The 16,131-nt window shown below is 41.9% G+C and overlaps 1 protein-coding gene across 1 annotated transcript in view; it reads left to right on the top strand.

Moving 5' to 3' along the window:
- The window catches only part of LOC102453877 (potassium voltage-gated channel subfamily KQT member 1-like), a 655,800-nt gene that overhangs the window by 13,548 nt on the left and 626,121 nt on the right, over positions 1 to 16,131 (top strand). Inside the window, exons 3-6 of the mRNA XM_075901205.2 lie at positions 3,817 to 3,927; positions 6,014 to 6,109; positions 6,968 to 7,096; positions 9,795 to 9,957. Coding sequence (XP_075757320.2) covers positions 3,817 to 3,927; positions 6,014 to 6,109; positions 6,968 to 7,096; positions 9,795 to 9,957 — 499 coding nt within the window. The remainder of the gene's footprint in view (positions 1 to 3,816; positions 3,928 to 6,013; positions 6,110 to 6,967; positions 7,097 to 9,794; positions 9,958 to 16,131) is intronic.

Genomic DNA, 16,131 nt, shown 5'->3' with positions numbered 1-16,131 from the left:
GCCGGCATAGCTCTGAGGGTCCCTGATACACGCAAGGCCACCACCACATCAAGGTAGAGATCCCATGGGGGAAGGCGGGGAAGTTGTGTAATGGGGTATACAAAATCAGCTTTCTTTTTACCTGTGTGAGCAGGCACTTGAAGGAAGAATGCTGTTTTAATTGTTTAAGCTTTCCAGAGGCATAGGCCTCTGCAGCATTAGTGAGCCACGATGCAGGTGCAGTTCACAGTTGGAACCAGTGAGACAGAGAAAAGTGAATCACTTATTTTCTTTTTCTTAAAACCTTCCGTAACACAAAAACACAGATGTGAAGTTATTAGGGAGTGAAATTTGATTTCACTTTTGCTTTTGAAAACTAATCCAGTTCGGAAAAAAATCTTGGGAGCAGCTTTTGAAAGTTTTTTGTGTACACAATAAAACCGCAGTGAGATATTTTGTGATTATGTGAGATATTTTGCCTACTGTAGAAAGTGCAAGTTTGCTGAATTTGATACAAAGGTCCTGAAAGGTTTAAACGTAAGGGAAAAGGAAAATAAAACAAAAATAAAAGTAATTTGGAATCAAATGTTAACCAGGTTCACTCACTCGAGCTGAATGCAGAACTGTTTCATCTACTTTTGTCAAGCATGGCAGATTTAACTGCAGAGTTCTGTTAAGGTTTGTGGTGTCTTATATGAACCATTTTCACCATTAGTACCTTATTAAAATACATTGAAAGGCATTTCTCAATGGATTACCAGTCTGGCAGAATTATTAATCCTTCCTGTTTCAAATTATTTTTTAGTCCTGTTTCTGAGTAGAAGTTGTTGGTTTCTTATTTGCATTCCTCTGTCTTGAGACCCTACCTCAGTGTCTTTTGATGAAAACAGGGCTAATTTATGTTTATGGAATTTGAATCAAATAGCTGATTGTCTATATCAGATTATTCTGGGTGTAATACCAATTTCTAAGCTATTTGACCAAATCTCTGATGTCAAATACCCATGCTTCAGCCAGACCAATGTCCCTTTCTCTTCAATGTTTGGTCCTTTTGGTTCTGAAGCCCTTATCTTGAAAGAGCTTTAAGCATATTAATAATCCTATTGTTGTCAGTGAAACTTCTCTCATTCTAGAAGCTATGCATGTGTATCTGATTGTAGGTTCAGAGGCTAAGCTAGTTAGAGCATATGCAGAAGATATTGGTGGACATGTGATACAGTGAATTTGGTTTAGGCAACAGGGTTATTTTTTCAGTAGCTAATTGTTAAGTATCTGCTGGGCAGTCCCCTAGTATCTGCTAGAAATAAATTCAAAATAATTCTGGATGGGATTAAGAAAGATAGAGAATTTACATGATCTATAATCAATTCTCCATACTTAAAAGTATTAATTAGATTAGCACAAAAGAATCGTCTTCAAGTGGCAGTGGAGAAATTTACTAAGACATGTCCAGACACCTGCAGGAATCTGTCAGCCAAATGTCTGCTGCATGGGTTGGAAAAGCATCTCTCCCTTTTCTGTGGTTATGACTTTTCATGCTGTCTCCCACAGCAGTGTTAGAGTAGTCCAGCATTACTGCTGTTGGTTTTAATTCCTGAGTGCTGGCAAACTCAGAAAAACAAGGAGCCTTTCATAGGAAAATGAAGGGGAGAAGTAAAAGCAAAATATTAAAAGATCATCTGGGTGCACTGAGGATTGAATGGCTATTAAAGAATCATTGCTTTAATTTCCTCCACTCCCCAGACCTGATTGTTTGGAAATGTAACATGTGGCATTGGTGATTATCATTACTCTTTGTTTTGGCGTAGTATCCAATGGCTGTGGTCCATTATAAGAGCCCCATTACTCTAGGGGCTGTACAGATTCATGGAAAGATGTGATCCTTGCTGAGGTGAGCGTACAGTGGAAAGTTGCCAGGAAATATAGATACTAAAATGTTGAGTTTGCTGAACAACTGGCATTTTGTTCAAATGAGGAGCCAAGAGTCAGTAAAGTAAATGTGACACTACAGAGTGAATAGTCTTAGTTCAATAGTATTTTCAGCTCTCTTTATACAAGTCCTTGTTCTTAGTTCATTATAGAACTAGTTGAGGTGGTTGCTATAAAGGAAGCATATTCTCTCCAAGCATTTACTGGCTCTTCAGAAAACTCCCAAAAAACTGTAGATATATGACTGTGATATTTTTTGAGATACAGATCAAAAGGGCTATGTAAGAAATAGGCATTATTTACTCATTTATAGTATCTAAGTGAGCGCAACAATTAGGGATTGCCATGACTGTGCCCTAAATGTCAGTATTTTCACTAGAGCTATTCAAAAAATGATTGCCAAAAGGAAGTTTTGATGAAATAGGCTATTTTTGAAGTCAAAGAATTTTGAGGAGATGCAACAGTTTCCACAAAACTTTTGGTAGGAAGGTTTTTGCGTCAGGGTGAGCATAGGGTGTAAAGAGACTGATTTTCTAGCTCAGGAGAGAGCCAGGTTTAAGCCCCAACTTTTCCTGTTTTGGTGTGATATGGAATGAAAAATTGTGGTCTGATTTGGAGCTGAGGAGAGAAGAGAATCTGGAGCTTCCATGTCCTAGGGCAATAGGTTAACCATGAGTCTTTCAGGGACGGTGAGTGGCAAAGTGGAAGGAGTGGGGGATGGGTTTGGGACCATGTCCCACAATCTAATAACTTTCTTTGTAGCTGTGCCTCTTAAAAAGATTTGTATTGGACAGAATGAAAAGTAGCCAGGAGCTAGAGCTTATTTTGAGACATCTTTGCAGTGTTGAAACAGGGCAATGGGCAGAGCTAGTTAAAGATCATTATGGGTGAACGATTCAGCACGTAAAGAACCAGGCTCTTCAGATTTGCTCAGAGGTGACTGTCTCCGCACCACCATCTGAAAACTTTGACAATGAAAACACTTCAGATATCAGGAGCTGCAGGAACCCAAACACAATGGGTCATGCAGCAAATGGACAGCCCGATTAATGGGATATTCCCAATTGATCTGGACATACTATTTAGGTCTGAGGAGGAAATTTGTCTGTGCAATTGGGCAGAATCCTTACTAACTGCTCTTACAGTCTCTGCTTTTTCACACTGCTCCTGACCTCTGGTTCTTGACCTTAGCCTTACTTCCAGGCTCTGATACCCAGTTCTTAGCATTGTCTCCTACTTCTGGTTCCTGACCTCTGGCTTTTACATTCCAGCATTGACTCCTGTCTCTGGCTCCTGGTTCCCAATCCTGGATCGACCTACAACTCCACTTCCTAGTGTCTGACTGGCTCTAGCCATTAGGCTGTCCGATCAAAACCCTGCCCTGCCATTTGGTGTGTTAATCATGCTTGATATGAGTGCTTCTCCCCTATGGTCCTGCATCCTGCTTTGATGTGGTGGTGGCAAGGGCTTCCTTTCCCAGACAGGCCATATGCAACAGAATGAGGTCCTCTTGTACTTACACCCTGTGTGCTGGTGTATCTACACTCTGTGTTTATTGCATTTTTTTCTTCCTGCTTGGAGTCCTCGGCGAGGATGGGGTGTTGTTGGAGCCCCTCAGTGCAATGGGTTTTGGAGTTTGTGCCCCCAAGAGATGAATGGGGTAGCTCACCCCTCTCTGTCCTAACTATTGAAACTGAGATTCCTAATACAAGGAAATGTTTTCAGAAACTGGGGCTTTAGGCACAGGTCAATAGTGTTTATGTCTAAAGGACCTGGTGAGTGAGAGAAGGCAAATTCTCTGGAACACAGCAATCCAAATGGATTTTCATATGTTGTCCTGCTTTTACGTCACTTTCTAGAATAAATTTTTAACTTGGCAGTGACTATTTTCTTTGTTTTATGATGCAGGTTACAGTCACAACAATTGGTTATGGAGACAAAGTACCACAAACGTGGATTGGGAAGACCATAGCTTCCTGTTTCTCAGTGTTTGCTATATCTTTCTTTGCACTTCCAGCGGTGAGTGGAAATTCAAAGACGTCATTGAAGCATGTGTGTAGATAATACAAGTACTTGTTAATTGAATGGGTTTTTAAAATTTTGTGCCACCATATACCACATAGTTTATTGCACCTTTTAAGTTGTAACAGTCTTTGTGAAAGAAAGGATGGAACAGTTATTGGAGCGGTAGTCTATGACATGGGAAACCCAGGCCCAGTTTCCTGCTCAACCATGGACTTCCAGTGTGACTTTGGGCAAGTCTCTGTGCCTGCCCTGTAAAATAGGAGTAATTCTTACCACATGGGAGAGCTGCGAGGATAAATACATTAAAGATTGTCAGGTGCTCAGATAATATGGTGAGGGTGGCCAGATATAGTTGATATAGATATAGATACACACTGTTTCCAGCCCTTAATAAAGGAGATAAGAATCATTATCCTCATGTGACAAATTGAGACACAGGCAAACTGACCAGCAGGCCAGTAGCAAAACTTGAAATAAAGCCCTGATCCTCTTAATTTCATGTCTTTTATGATTTTAAAAAACAAACTGAGGGATGGCGAAGAGACAACTTCTGCAACCGGGAAATCTGAATCGGGGCTATTGCAAAGCACCTTTGCCGGGGATGAGCAATGTGAGTGGCACAAGGGGGGGCACATGCTCCCTAAACGCTATGAGTGGAAGGAGCAAGGTGCTGGTCAGGAGTCTGCAGGGCCAGAGTCTCACATCTGAGGGGATTAGCAGAGGCCTGATACCAGCAGCAGGAGTTCAACACCCTGCCCCTTGCATTCACCAGCAGTGGCAGGTCAGTGGAGCAGTGCAGCACCCGTTCAATCTGCTTTCCTAGCTTGACTGTCAGGGGATGAGGTGGGGGCGGGGGTGGGACCATCCCTGCATTACCTGGTGGGAAGTAGAGTGAGCTAAAGCCATGTTGCTCTGCTTCCCCTACCGCTGCTGGTGAGTGTGTGTGTAGAGGGAGTTGGACACCTGCTGCCAGTGCCACTTGTGCCAGCTTTCCAGGCCCACTATTCCTCCAGGCTGCATTGCTTGGGAGAAGAGGTTGGGGGAAGATGTTGGGCGGGGGTAGAGAAAGGGCAGGAAGAGGAGGGGGGAGAATGGATCAGGGGCAGAGAGAGGTGAGGCATGAATTAATCTAAGGACAAAATAACAAACCTTCCCCCCCAAATTATAAGACTTGGATTGAAATTTTTGAAGTAAAATCCTAAGAATGACTTTAGCATTACACACACCACAGCAACAGACCGAAGGAATGTCAGCTGACAGTGTGCAGCTTTCAGTCTGAAGCCTGAAGAAAGACACCGTGTTGCCTGTCCATCTAGAAACTCAGTTCTGCCCAGTTTCATTGTATTTATTACAGTTTTGTTCATATTTTGAGCAAAACTGGGCCACGGGTTTTTTCAAAACCAGGAGATACTTGACTATTCTTACTGAGTTTCATTGCAGTCTTGTTCAAAGCAAAACTCAAGGAGTGTAGACCCACATTACTTAACACAAATGTAACCTCTGAGATATTGAAACTGGATATAGTTGTTGCTCTGTAATTATTACCCTAGGCATATACCCATTTTAAAAGAAATATTGCACTCTATAAAATTGTATGCATCTTTTCTTGAGTTCTTCCACAGGTGACAGGTGAAAATAATTGTTTATTTGTGGGGTAAGGAAATAACAAGTAGAAAATGCATTTGGAGTTCAGTTGGTTTTTCTCTCACTGCCATGTGCCAATTGCTTTTAGAATGTAGAGATGTGTGGCTACATCAATTGTACAGTGTTCCTCAAATTCTAGCTGTGAATTGGAGGTGGTTACCAGTCTTTCTTGGGAAAGAATATTTCCTGATTTGTGTAATGGAGTTAGTGAAATCATGTGATGTGCAGAATACCTCCAATAACACTGTATTTCATCACTGCATAAATATATTTTGCCCTCATGGAAATGTTGAGTTAAGATGTAACTGATCTTAGGTGAAAATTTCTCCTTAATTAGAGGTGGCATTGCCTAGAAGAAAATGGTTTTGATTTTGTGCTTTAAGCTTTTGTTTAAAAACGTTTCCTCAAAGACTTACCAGTATTTATTTATTTTTAGGGGATTCTAGGTTCTGGTTTTGCCTTGAAGGTACAACAGAAACAACGTCAGAAGCATTTCAATAGGCAAATCCCAGCTGCAGCTTCTCTAATTCAGGTGAACCCTTGCATAAAAGAGTAGAGAGCAGATGAAGAGGGAGTATGGTTTAGTGGTCACAGCACTGAGCTAGGATTTATGGCTTAAAAGTTCTAGTCCATTTTTGCTGCTCATGTGCTTTCAAACACTAACTCATTTTGTCTCATTTTACTGATCTGTGGCATGAGGATAATTACCTATCCCACAGGCTGGTTGCGAAGTTTCATGTTTTAAAGGGCTTTGAGATTCTCAGGTCAAAGACACTGGTAAAGCACTGCAGAGGGCTTGTTGAACTAAAGAACCATCTGTGTCTTTTATTTTAACTTTCATCCAATTATTATCAATCTTGTAGCATTCCTATAAGCACCGAGTATGTCTTAAATAATTGGCTGTGTATATATGGAAACACCCATTTAAATAGGAAAATGCTCCAATAGTTTATGTGGTGTAAAGAGAATGTCAACTGAGAACTAAGTAATTAAAATATGGCACAATGCCTAAAAAAAGAAAAGCTGTAGTATTTGTTGATGTTCAATGAATATTACTTAGGGAGCAAATTTTCTTCATGTATAGTGGATTAGGCCACAACTCTAATTGATAATACTAGGAGCAGTAAGTTTAAAAATACCACATACTGAAGTGAACATATACCTCCTGGTGATGGTTACTTTGTAGCATTGCTACTCATGGAAGAGATTTTACTTGACATGCTGCTATGCTGTACCGCACAAAGCGGTTCAGTGAAAACCCTTCACAGCACATTTGTATAGATCAAAGATCATTGCTGTGGTTTATTTTTGGCAGGATTGTAGTTACCTTTCCTTTAGAACACAGTGTTCATTTGCTCACATAGAGAATTGTTTGGTTTTTACTTTACAGACTCTGTGGCGGTGCTATGCAGCAGAGAAATCATACAGTTCTACAGCAACATGGAAGATCTATGTTACCTCGCCAGCTCAAAATACAAAAAAAACAGCAGCGCCATCTAGCCCTAATCTGAGAAAACAGGTTAAAAGGAAATTGCTGTACTCTTACTTTCTTCTTGGATTTAATTTGGTTGGGTTAACAATTAGTAAAAGTGTATAAAAGTTGCAGTGAATTTGTAGAAATATTTGAGTTGGAAGAGACTTGTAATGGGACATAGAATCTATTTTCTTGCATTGTGTCAAGATCAACTTAATTTTCCTTAAAACAAACCTGATGGGTGGATATATCTGTTCTGAAGGTATCCATTGGTTTCTATGGGTCTCATTCTTCATTACCTAGTCCCTTACGAAGACATTTATTAATTGTTCAGTTGAGCATACATTGTTACCTTATATGATCTGGCAGCATTTTATTGTATTTTACACTCAGTTGGATCATTATAGGTGACTAGTCGATTCCCCTTCTTCCTCTCCCCCTGCTGCCTCTATCAGAAGCAGCAAAGGGGAGGAAGTGAGGGTACTTCAAAATGGCAACGCCACATGGAGCCTGTACCCGGACTCCTTGCGGCACTGACACTTTGAAATGCTGTGACGGTGTTTCAAAGGGGCAGTGCCGCACAGCTGATCCCAGGCTAAGCTGTGCGGCACTGCCCCTTTGAAACACTGCCTCAGCATTTCAAAGCAGCCACAAGGAGCTACCCCGGGCTCCATGCAGCGGTGCCATGGTATTTCAAAGTGGCAGCGCTGTGTGGAGCCCGGGGTCATCTGGGGACTCCCCAGCTGATCCCAGGCTCCATTCTCAGCAGGGACAGCCTCAGTGTGCCCCTGCTCCAGCCAGAGCACATCAGGAGCAGCTGCCCACCATGTAGCCCCACCAGCTGGGCCATGTGGTATTCCGCCATAGCTGGAACCGGGACTGCGGTGAGGCTTCTCCCTGCCATAGAAAATAAAAACTTAACATGCATTCTGGAGCTGTGTCTCAGTTAATATGACACTGTCCTGCCCAGCCAAGTCCTGCTCCCCCTAAACCCGGCAGCATTTTACAGCTGCTCATGCTATGACCCTTCTTCACAAACGCCTGGTTTCGGTTTGCCTCTGAGGTGAGAAATCCAGTGTATTTCTTTTCGCTCCAAAGGCAGATTAGACCAATCCTTTGTCTTTATCCTTAAACAGGTCACCCCCTGCTCTTTGTTTCTTCCTGTAAATTCTCTTGGTCAGATTTTACAATCTCTCAATTTGCAAGTGGCTCAGTATGCATATATGCATCCAGCAAGAGCTGTACAATGTACATATGACCAGAGAGGGAGACAGGTATCTGTTCTCTCCTGCTTCTTCCCCAGCTGGCCCGGTCACTTAGTCATCCCCCACCTCCCCACTGTCTGTCCCCAGCCGCAGGAGTGCTCCGTCCCCACAGTTAGAGATGTAAATCTGAGTTGTGTAGCCAGGCTTGGGGACCAGCAGAATTCACACATGACACTTGCATGGTGGTGCTCAGCTAGCAGTTGACTCTAAGTGCTGTGTACACTTTGCAGGGCGGGAGGAGACTTTGTACACTTCCCCCACTCCCCAGACCTCAAATTCATGTTGCACGCCTAGATAGGCATGAACCTTAGATGAAATACTGCCTGCTAGCTGCTGAAACAGCCAGATTAGAGGTCATGTAATTTATAAAAACTACCTCCATATTATTTGACAATGTTTGAATTCATTTTAATAGTACTCAATACAGTGCAAAGTCACTCCAGTAACTGTTGTTCTCAAAATAGAACAAGTGTAAATTTCCATTTTTCTTCTCCTTGTTTTAACAATAGTGAAACCTCTGTTCTATGGCTGAGCTGAGTGTGTGTTTTATTAATCAGTTATATTTCTGATTATTCAACTCTGTGGTCAAGTGGTTTGATTTCAGTTCTTTTTATTTACAGCCTCTTTCAGCATAAGTATTTTCACTAAGTTGGTAGAACAAGCATGGTTAATTGCAAACATTAGACTTGCTACTTCACTTTACAACTTAAACTAAAATAAATCAGTAGGAACACAGCCCCTTTATTTTCTAATGGTATTGCCCATGAGGTAAACCTTTTGTTAAAGTTCACAATATTTTGTCCAAGCTTTCTCTCTGATAGTTGACTTCCCTGTTATAAATGTTTTGAATTACAATATTAGATGCCATTTTAATACTGTGCTGGGACATCATATAGTATCAAAGCTTGATGTTAATTTAATTTTTAATTCATTTACTTATTCACAGACAGGAAAAATGGAGAAATGTCTACCGGTACCTCTATCTTCAGAGAGGCTACAGCAATGCTGAATTATCAAATATTAGTGAAGAAATCTAGTCATTAGACCTCGTGTTTTTATACTGTTTGTCCTTGGTTCTATCTTTCTAAAAAGTCTTGATGTTTGTGCAGTTGTAAAGTAGTAATTCATACTTTTGGGGCCTTGTTTATTATACTCAAGATTTGGATATTCAATTTGAGAAAAAATAGAAAGACCTTTTCAGAGAGTACTGACTGACTGCTCACTAGAAGTCTGGCCTCTTTAAAATACTTTAAAATTGAGCATCCAGGCTCTGTCAGTTTTGAAAACCTTGGCCAGTGGCTTTGGCCATGGCTTTAAATTTGACTTTGGCTCTGAATTCCCCCCTTACTATTTAACTTTGCTTCACTTTAAGGTTGTAGTATCAATTCAAATGCACTATACAATAAATCTCAAGTATGTTGCACTTTTCTTTATATGCAACTAATATCTTCGCTATTATCCTATTTCCTTTGCTATAGTCTAGAAGATACAAAAGAAAAGGAAAACCTGGGCGTGAAAATGGCTCTACACCAATAATAAATCCTGGAGAGACTGCTTTATCCATTCCACAGATTACTTATGATCACATTGATGATAGAGAAGACAAAAAAGACACGTCTTTTTACCTTGATGAACCTGGAGGTAATTTACTTTTGTTTATGTTTAGGACTGCAATTTTTTTTAACAATGCCTATATAAGAACTGATCTAGCAAAGGGATACATTCTTTCTGTATACAATTATAAGAGTTAATGAACAAGTTATCTGAAAACAAGGACCATTAAAGGACAAAGAATTGTGGGTACAACATAGTACAGTTAGAGATAAATGAATATATATTGTGACTATCAAAGACCCAAAGGAATTGCCTTTTTGTTTAACAAACTGTACATAAAATCCAAAATATCATTTTAGTTATGTCTCTTAAAATTGTTGGCAGAGACCTGACTCCAGTCAGAACTAAATGCAAAGCTCATCCTATGAGCCTAGCTTTCCCTCAGTATGCTATCAATGCACGTATGTATCTGTCAATTTCGCCAAGTTCTGACCAACTGGGAAGGGAGAAAATGATATTTTTCTTGTCTTATATGTGTGTGACATGCAGATACAACAATGATGGGGGGATGTACATATTTTATACCTACATAGATATGGTACTTTTTGGTGGATATGGATAGTTATTGTCTTCACTTCATACATTAAAGTATTGTGTTGTAAACAGTTGCTTCATTTCACCCTGAAAATTGTTGGATTTTATTAAGTGAAGAGATTCTTGTGTTTTTAAATTCTCAACTCACTTTGCAGATGGAAGTCATTACATAAATGTGCATATAAAATAGGATTGTTAGGGCTCTTCTTCAATGTGATTTTTCTATCAGTAAATTACCTCCCTCTGTCTTACTGGGGAAAAAATTCTCTGTACAACTTCTGGACCAGTGAAGCCTCTAAGGCAGTATTTCTGAAACTATACTCCGCGGAGCCCCAGGGCTCCACGAGACATCTCCAGGGACTCTGTGAGGTTGACAAACTGGAAAGCATTCAAAAGCATAATTGAGAAATCTCCTCGAACTGATGCAATTAACCCACACCTCTGGGGCTCCGCATACATTTTTACGCATGTAAAGGGCTCCAGAGCCCAAAAAGTTTGAGAACCGCTGCTCTAAGGAAACAGAATTTCACTGAAAGATATTTTATTTGTGCTCCTATGTGCTCTTTTGGAAGTCTGCAAATGCCTGCCATGCATCCAAAAATTATATGGCCAAGTACAGTAAATGAAATATTTGGGTAACTTTGAAGAACATTGTGCCTTCTGCTGTTTGACATGGGGTACAAGAAGTCTCCAGTAAACCTACCTAGCATCTCTATACTAAAAGTGTTTTCTTATGTGCCCTTTGAGCTATCACAGGATAACACAGCTTTTTTCTCAATGATTTTTAGTGTGATGCTTTACTTTTTTAAATGTAATTGCTCTGAAAGAGTACCTGTTGCTGCTGAACACAATGTAATAAGGAATAGTTTTGAATAGTTTTGACCTCATAGACCACAGGAATGAAGGTCAAGTGGTAGGTTAAGTTGTATAATTGCTAACTAACAACAGAGGCCCTTGAGTAGCAAAAATATAACAGCTGAGGAAAGTGAAAGAAATCAGAATGACATTGAGGGCCCCTTTGATGAACTCTTTATACTGGATACTTAGAGTGAGAGGCAGCTACTTAAAAGCTGTTGTACATGAACATTATTAACATTTTTATCTTTGGCTCTTTGCAAAAATATACTACTTAAGCAATTACATTTAAAATTATTTGCTATTCATGTCTATGGTGCATCCAAAAGCAGATTGAATTGTATTGGTTAAAGGCTTCATTCATGTATATTTTTTCAGTTTATGTTGACATTCTCATTTGTTGTTAATGGCTGTAAAACCTGGCTTTCATTCAGTTTCATTTGGGACTTTGCTTCTTCTTAGATATATAGCCCTTGCAATAATAGACAGTGACAAACAAAAGAGAGTGTGATCTGTAATAAACTTGTATGTATTCCTTAGCATTATAGAAGTATAGAACTGTCTGTTCACAGTCGTTTATTTCAAGAATATTTATGAAATGGTCACAGTTTGAGCAAGCAAACTGGTCATTTTTCACAACAGAGAGATAAATGGTGGAGTCCCTCAAGGATCTGTGCTAGGACTGTGCTGTTCAAAATATTCATAAGGGACCTGGAAATGGGGGTGAACCATGAGGTGGCAAAATTTGCAGATGATACATAATTACTCAAGAGAGGTAAGTCCAAAATTGACTGCCATTTTTAAGAAGGGATCTCACAAAACTTGGTGGCTACGTCTACACTGGCCCCTTTTCCGGAAGGGGCATGTAAATTTCACTAGTCGTGGTAGGGAAATCCGCGGGGGATTTAAATATCCCCCGCGGCATTTAAATAAAAATGTCCGCCACTTTTTTCCGGCTTTTAAAAAGCCGGAAAAGAGCGCCTAGACTGGCCCCGATCCTCCGGAAAAAGCGCCCTTTTCCGGAGGCTCTTATTCCTACTTTGAAGTAGGAATAAGACCCTCCGGAAAAGGGCACTTTTTCCGGAGGATCGGGGCCAGTCTAGACGCTCTTTTCCGGCTTTTTTAAAAGCCGGAAAAAAGCGGCGGACATTTTTATTTAAATGCCGCGGGGGATATTTAAATCCCCCGCGGATTTCCCTACGACGACTGCTGAAATTTACATGCCCCTTCCGGAAAAGGGGCCAGTGTAGACGTAGCCGGTGAGAGGGTAACAGAATGGCAGATGAAATTCAATGTTGATGAATGCAAAGTAATGTAATTGGGAAACATCTTCAATCTAAATCAGGGGTGGGCAATAATTTTAGATGGGGGGCACATCAGAAATTTTGGAAATGGCCTTGGGCTGCCTCCGAAGGGGTGGAGCCGGGACACTTCTGTGTTTCCTCACCCGCAGACCCTGAATAGCCTGGGAAGGGGGGAAATGCATCAAGTCTTAGCCCCCTTCTCCTCCCTCCCACTCCCCCCAGAGATAACTGCAAGCAAACATGATTCTAGGATGTATTAACAGGTGTGTTGTGCGCAAGACATGAGAAGTCATTTTTCTACTCTAGTCTGTGCTGATTAGGCCTCAGTTGGAGTATTGTGTCCAGTTCTGGGCACCACACTTCAAGAAAGATGTTGAGAAATTGGAGAAGGTCCAGAGTAGAGCAACAAGAATGAGTAAAGGTTTAGAGAACATGACCTATGAAGGAAGACTGAAAGAACTGGGCTTGTTTGGTTTGGAAAAGGGAAGATTGAGAGGGGACATGATAGCCGTTTTCAGGTATCTAAAAGGGTGTCACAACGAGGAGGGAGAAAAATTATTCTTCTTTGCCTCTGAGGATAGAACAAGAAGCAATGGGCTTAAACTGCAACATGGGAGGTTTAGGTTGGACATTAGGAAAAAGTTCCTAACTGTCAGGGTGGTTAAACACTGGAATAAATTGCCCAGGAAGTTTGTGGACTCTCCATCTCTGGAGATATGTAAGAGCAGGTGAGATAAAGGTCTATCAGGGATGGTCTAGACAGTACTGGGTCCTGCCATGAAGGCAGGGGACTGGACTCGATGATCTCTTGAGATCCCTTCCAGTCCTAGCATTCTATGATTCTGTGATTCTGTTCTGAACAGATGGTGGTTCCCTCTAGGCTCCTCCCCTGCTAGGGGTGCGGGCAGAGACTTTGCATGCTCCCCCATCACCAGGCCCTGATTGGCCTGGGGGCAGGGGAGCAGTAGGTCATCCACAGGCTGGATCAACCCAGTTTGCAGGCCAGATCTGGTCCATGGAGGCCCTTTTGCCCACCCCGATCTAAATGTAGAAAATGATGAAGTGTAAATTAGATCTTACCATTCGTGAAAGAGATCTTTGAGTTATTGTGGATAGTTCTCTGAAAAGATCTGCTCATTCTGTACAGCTTGTATCTCCCTGGTATGGCACCTGACTGGTCCCAAACCAGAGAATTTGCTGGACCAGAGGAGATCAATTCAGTGTCGGGGGTATCTGCTTTCCCCTCATCCCCCCAGAGGTTCCGCTTTTCCCTAGGCAGCTGCACAGCCACCCAGCACTCTGCTTTCCCCACAGCACTGGGGAAAGGGAGCTCTACTTTTTCCCCTGCTGCTTTGCTGCTGCTCGGGGCTCCACTCCTCCGCCGGGACCCTGCTCTCCCCACAGTGGCTGGGGATTCAACCGCCATATGGAGCTCTACTCTCTCCCTGGTGACTTTGCTTTCACCTGGGGCTCTGTGCTCCTGCTGGTGGTTGGGGACCCCTCTTTGTCCCCAGTGGGTCTGCCGCCACGTGGGGGCTCCACTACTGCCTGGGAGCTCCTCGTTCCACCAAGTAGCTCTGCTGCCACTTGAGGGGCTCTGTGCTTCTCTCAACATTTCTGTGCTACCCCTCTCCAGTACGCTGCTATGGCCCAGCCATGCTGCTGTCCTCTACCGTGACAGGGAGCTACAGTCCCTGTCCCCCCACCCAGGGGGCTCTGTGTTTTTCCCTGGGGCTCCATCTTCTCGGCCCTCTTGTTTGGCAACACTCCTGTCCCCAGCCTGACGGCTTATCCCTATGAGTGCTCTCACGGGGGTCACCCGACGATGCCGGACCAGGGGTGTTGCTGGACCAGACAACTCCGGATTATGGAGTTTCAAACTGTAGCTGAAATTTTAAAAAGCTAACAATGTTATGTACACCCACATCTTGAATACTGAGTGCAGGTTTGGTCACCTCATTTTAAAATTACATTAGAATTGGAAAAAGAACAGGAAAGGGATTATGAGATATGGAATAGTTTTCATACAGGTGTCTCTGTTTGGTGTGAGATCACTCGGGGGCGGCGGGTGGGGGGGATTTGATAGAAGTCTATAAAATCATGACTGGTGTGGAGAAAGTGAATAGTGAAGTGATATTTACCCCTGCACATCATACAAAATGCTTTAATTATCTAAATTTATAATCTGCAATCTTAACAAACATTAGGGAGTGCTTCCTGACACAAGGCATAGTTAACTTGTGGAACTCCTTCCCAGGGAATGTCATGAATGCCAGAAGTATAATTGGATTCAAAGAAGAATTAGATCAGTTCATGGAGGATGGGTTCATAAATGACTATTGGCCAAGTTGGTTAGGCATTGGCACTGGCCACTCTCAGAAGGCAGGAGACTGGGCTAAATGATCAGTGGTCTGACCCTCTCCAGCTGTTCCATTGTTCAAAGTGCTATTTCTAGTAGGAAATAGGGTTTGATTGATTTTTAACCTAACTTATATTTGTAATGCTTTCTGCTCCCTACCAGTCAGTAACAAAGGAAGATCAAGTGTTTTTTTTCTGCTTCAGATGGGGGAAGGAGAAGAGGATTAAGGGTTTTCTTCCTCAAATTTGCAGAGGCTAGAATTCATGGTATTCTAAGACCAATTGTACTTCTATCTTATTTATCTCTTTCGGATAAAGTGAAGTGGTAAATTACACAGTGTTTCCTGTCCTGATTTATTCCTTGTGTAACAAAGCTTCCAAGAATTTCTTGAGCCAAATAAATTGTTCAATTGGCTAAATATGCTTGACCTTCTGTTTTAATCTGATTTCTCTCAAAGTTCCCCTGTGAGCTATTCAAGGCTTGCAGCCCAGTGATTTAAAAGGGGGGTGTGGGATTTCCCTACCCCCACCCTCTGCAACAAATGAAAATGGAAGAACACTGGAGGAATTTAGCAAGGAATTGAAGGCATAGCAAATTATATGGATGGTGCTGTCTGCTGTTTCAGCCTTCCATAGACTAGAGACACTTGGGCCACAGTGTTACAGCTGGAGAAATAGAACTAGCAGAATCTTATTTGGAGGATAAGGCAATTCATGTACTGTTTCTAGCTACTAAAGTTACCCACCACACAGACACACACTCATACACATGACTCATACACATGGTTCTACAGATGGGATATAATCTCCAGCCTCAGTTGCTCATGCCATTCCACTGGCCAGGTGGTCTAGATATGAAGCTGGAGGGCGGGGGAGAGACGGACAGGGAGCCAGGTCGTGTCACACTGATGCTCCTGGAGGATGATGGCAGAACTGAAAGACGAAATCCTATAGTTATGAACCCATTTTTTATAAGTTTTTGTCAGTCGAGTCTGTCCTGTTCCAGTGCCCCAGGGCGCCATATGGCCATGAGTCAACAGTTAACAACAGGTATGACTTCTGTCTTTTTTTCTTGACCAGGCTTTTGTCTGTCTCTTTCTTGGCTGGGGACTCACTTACATTGTTCTTCGGCCAGCAGGGTAGTGCTGAC

The sequence above is a fragment of the Pelodiscus sinensis genome, chromosome 1, assembly GCF_052426305.1.
Source record: "Pelodiscus sinensis isolate ZL-2025 chromosome 1, ASM5242630v1, whole genome shotgun sequence".
In the NCBI taxonomy this organism is placed as follows: domain Eukaryota; kingdom Metazoa; phylum Chordata; order Testudines; family Trionychidae; genus Pelodiscus; species Pelodiscus sinensis.
Note: the sequence above shows the minus strand (reverse complement) of the source record. Positions and strands in the feature narration are given on the sequence as shown.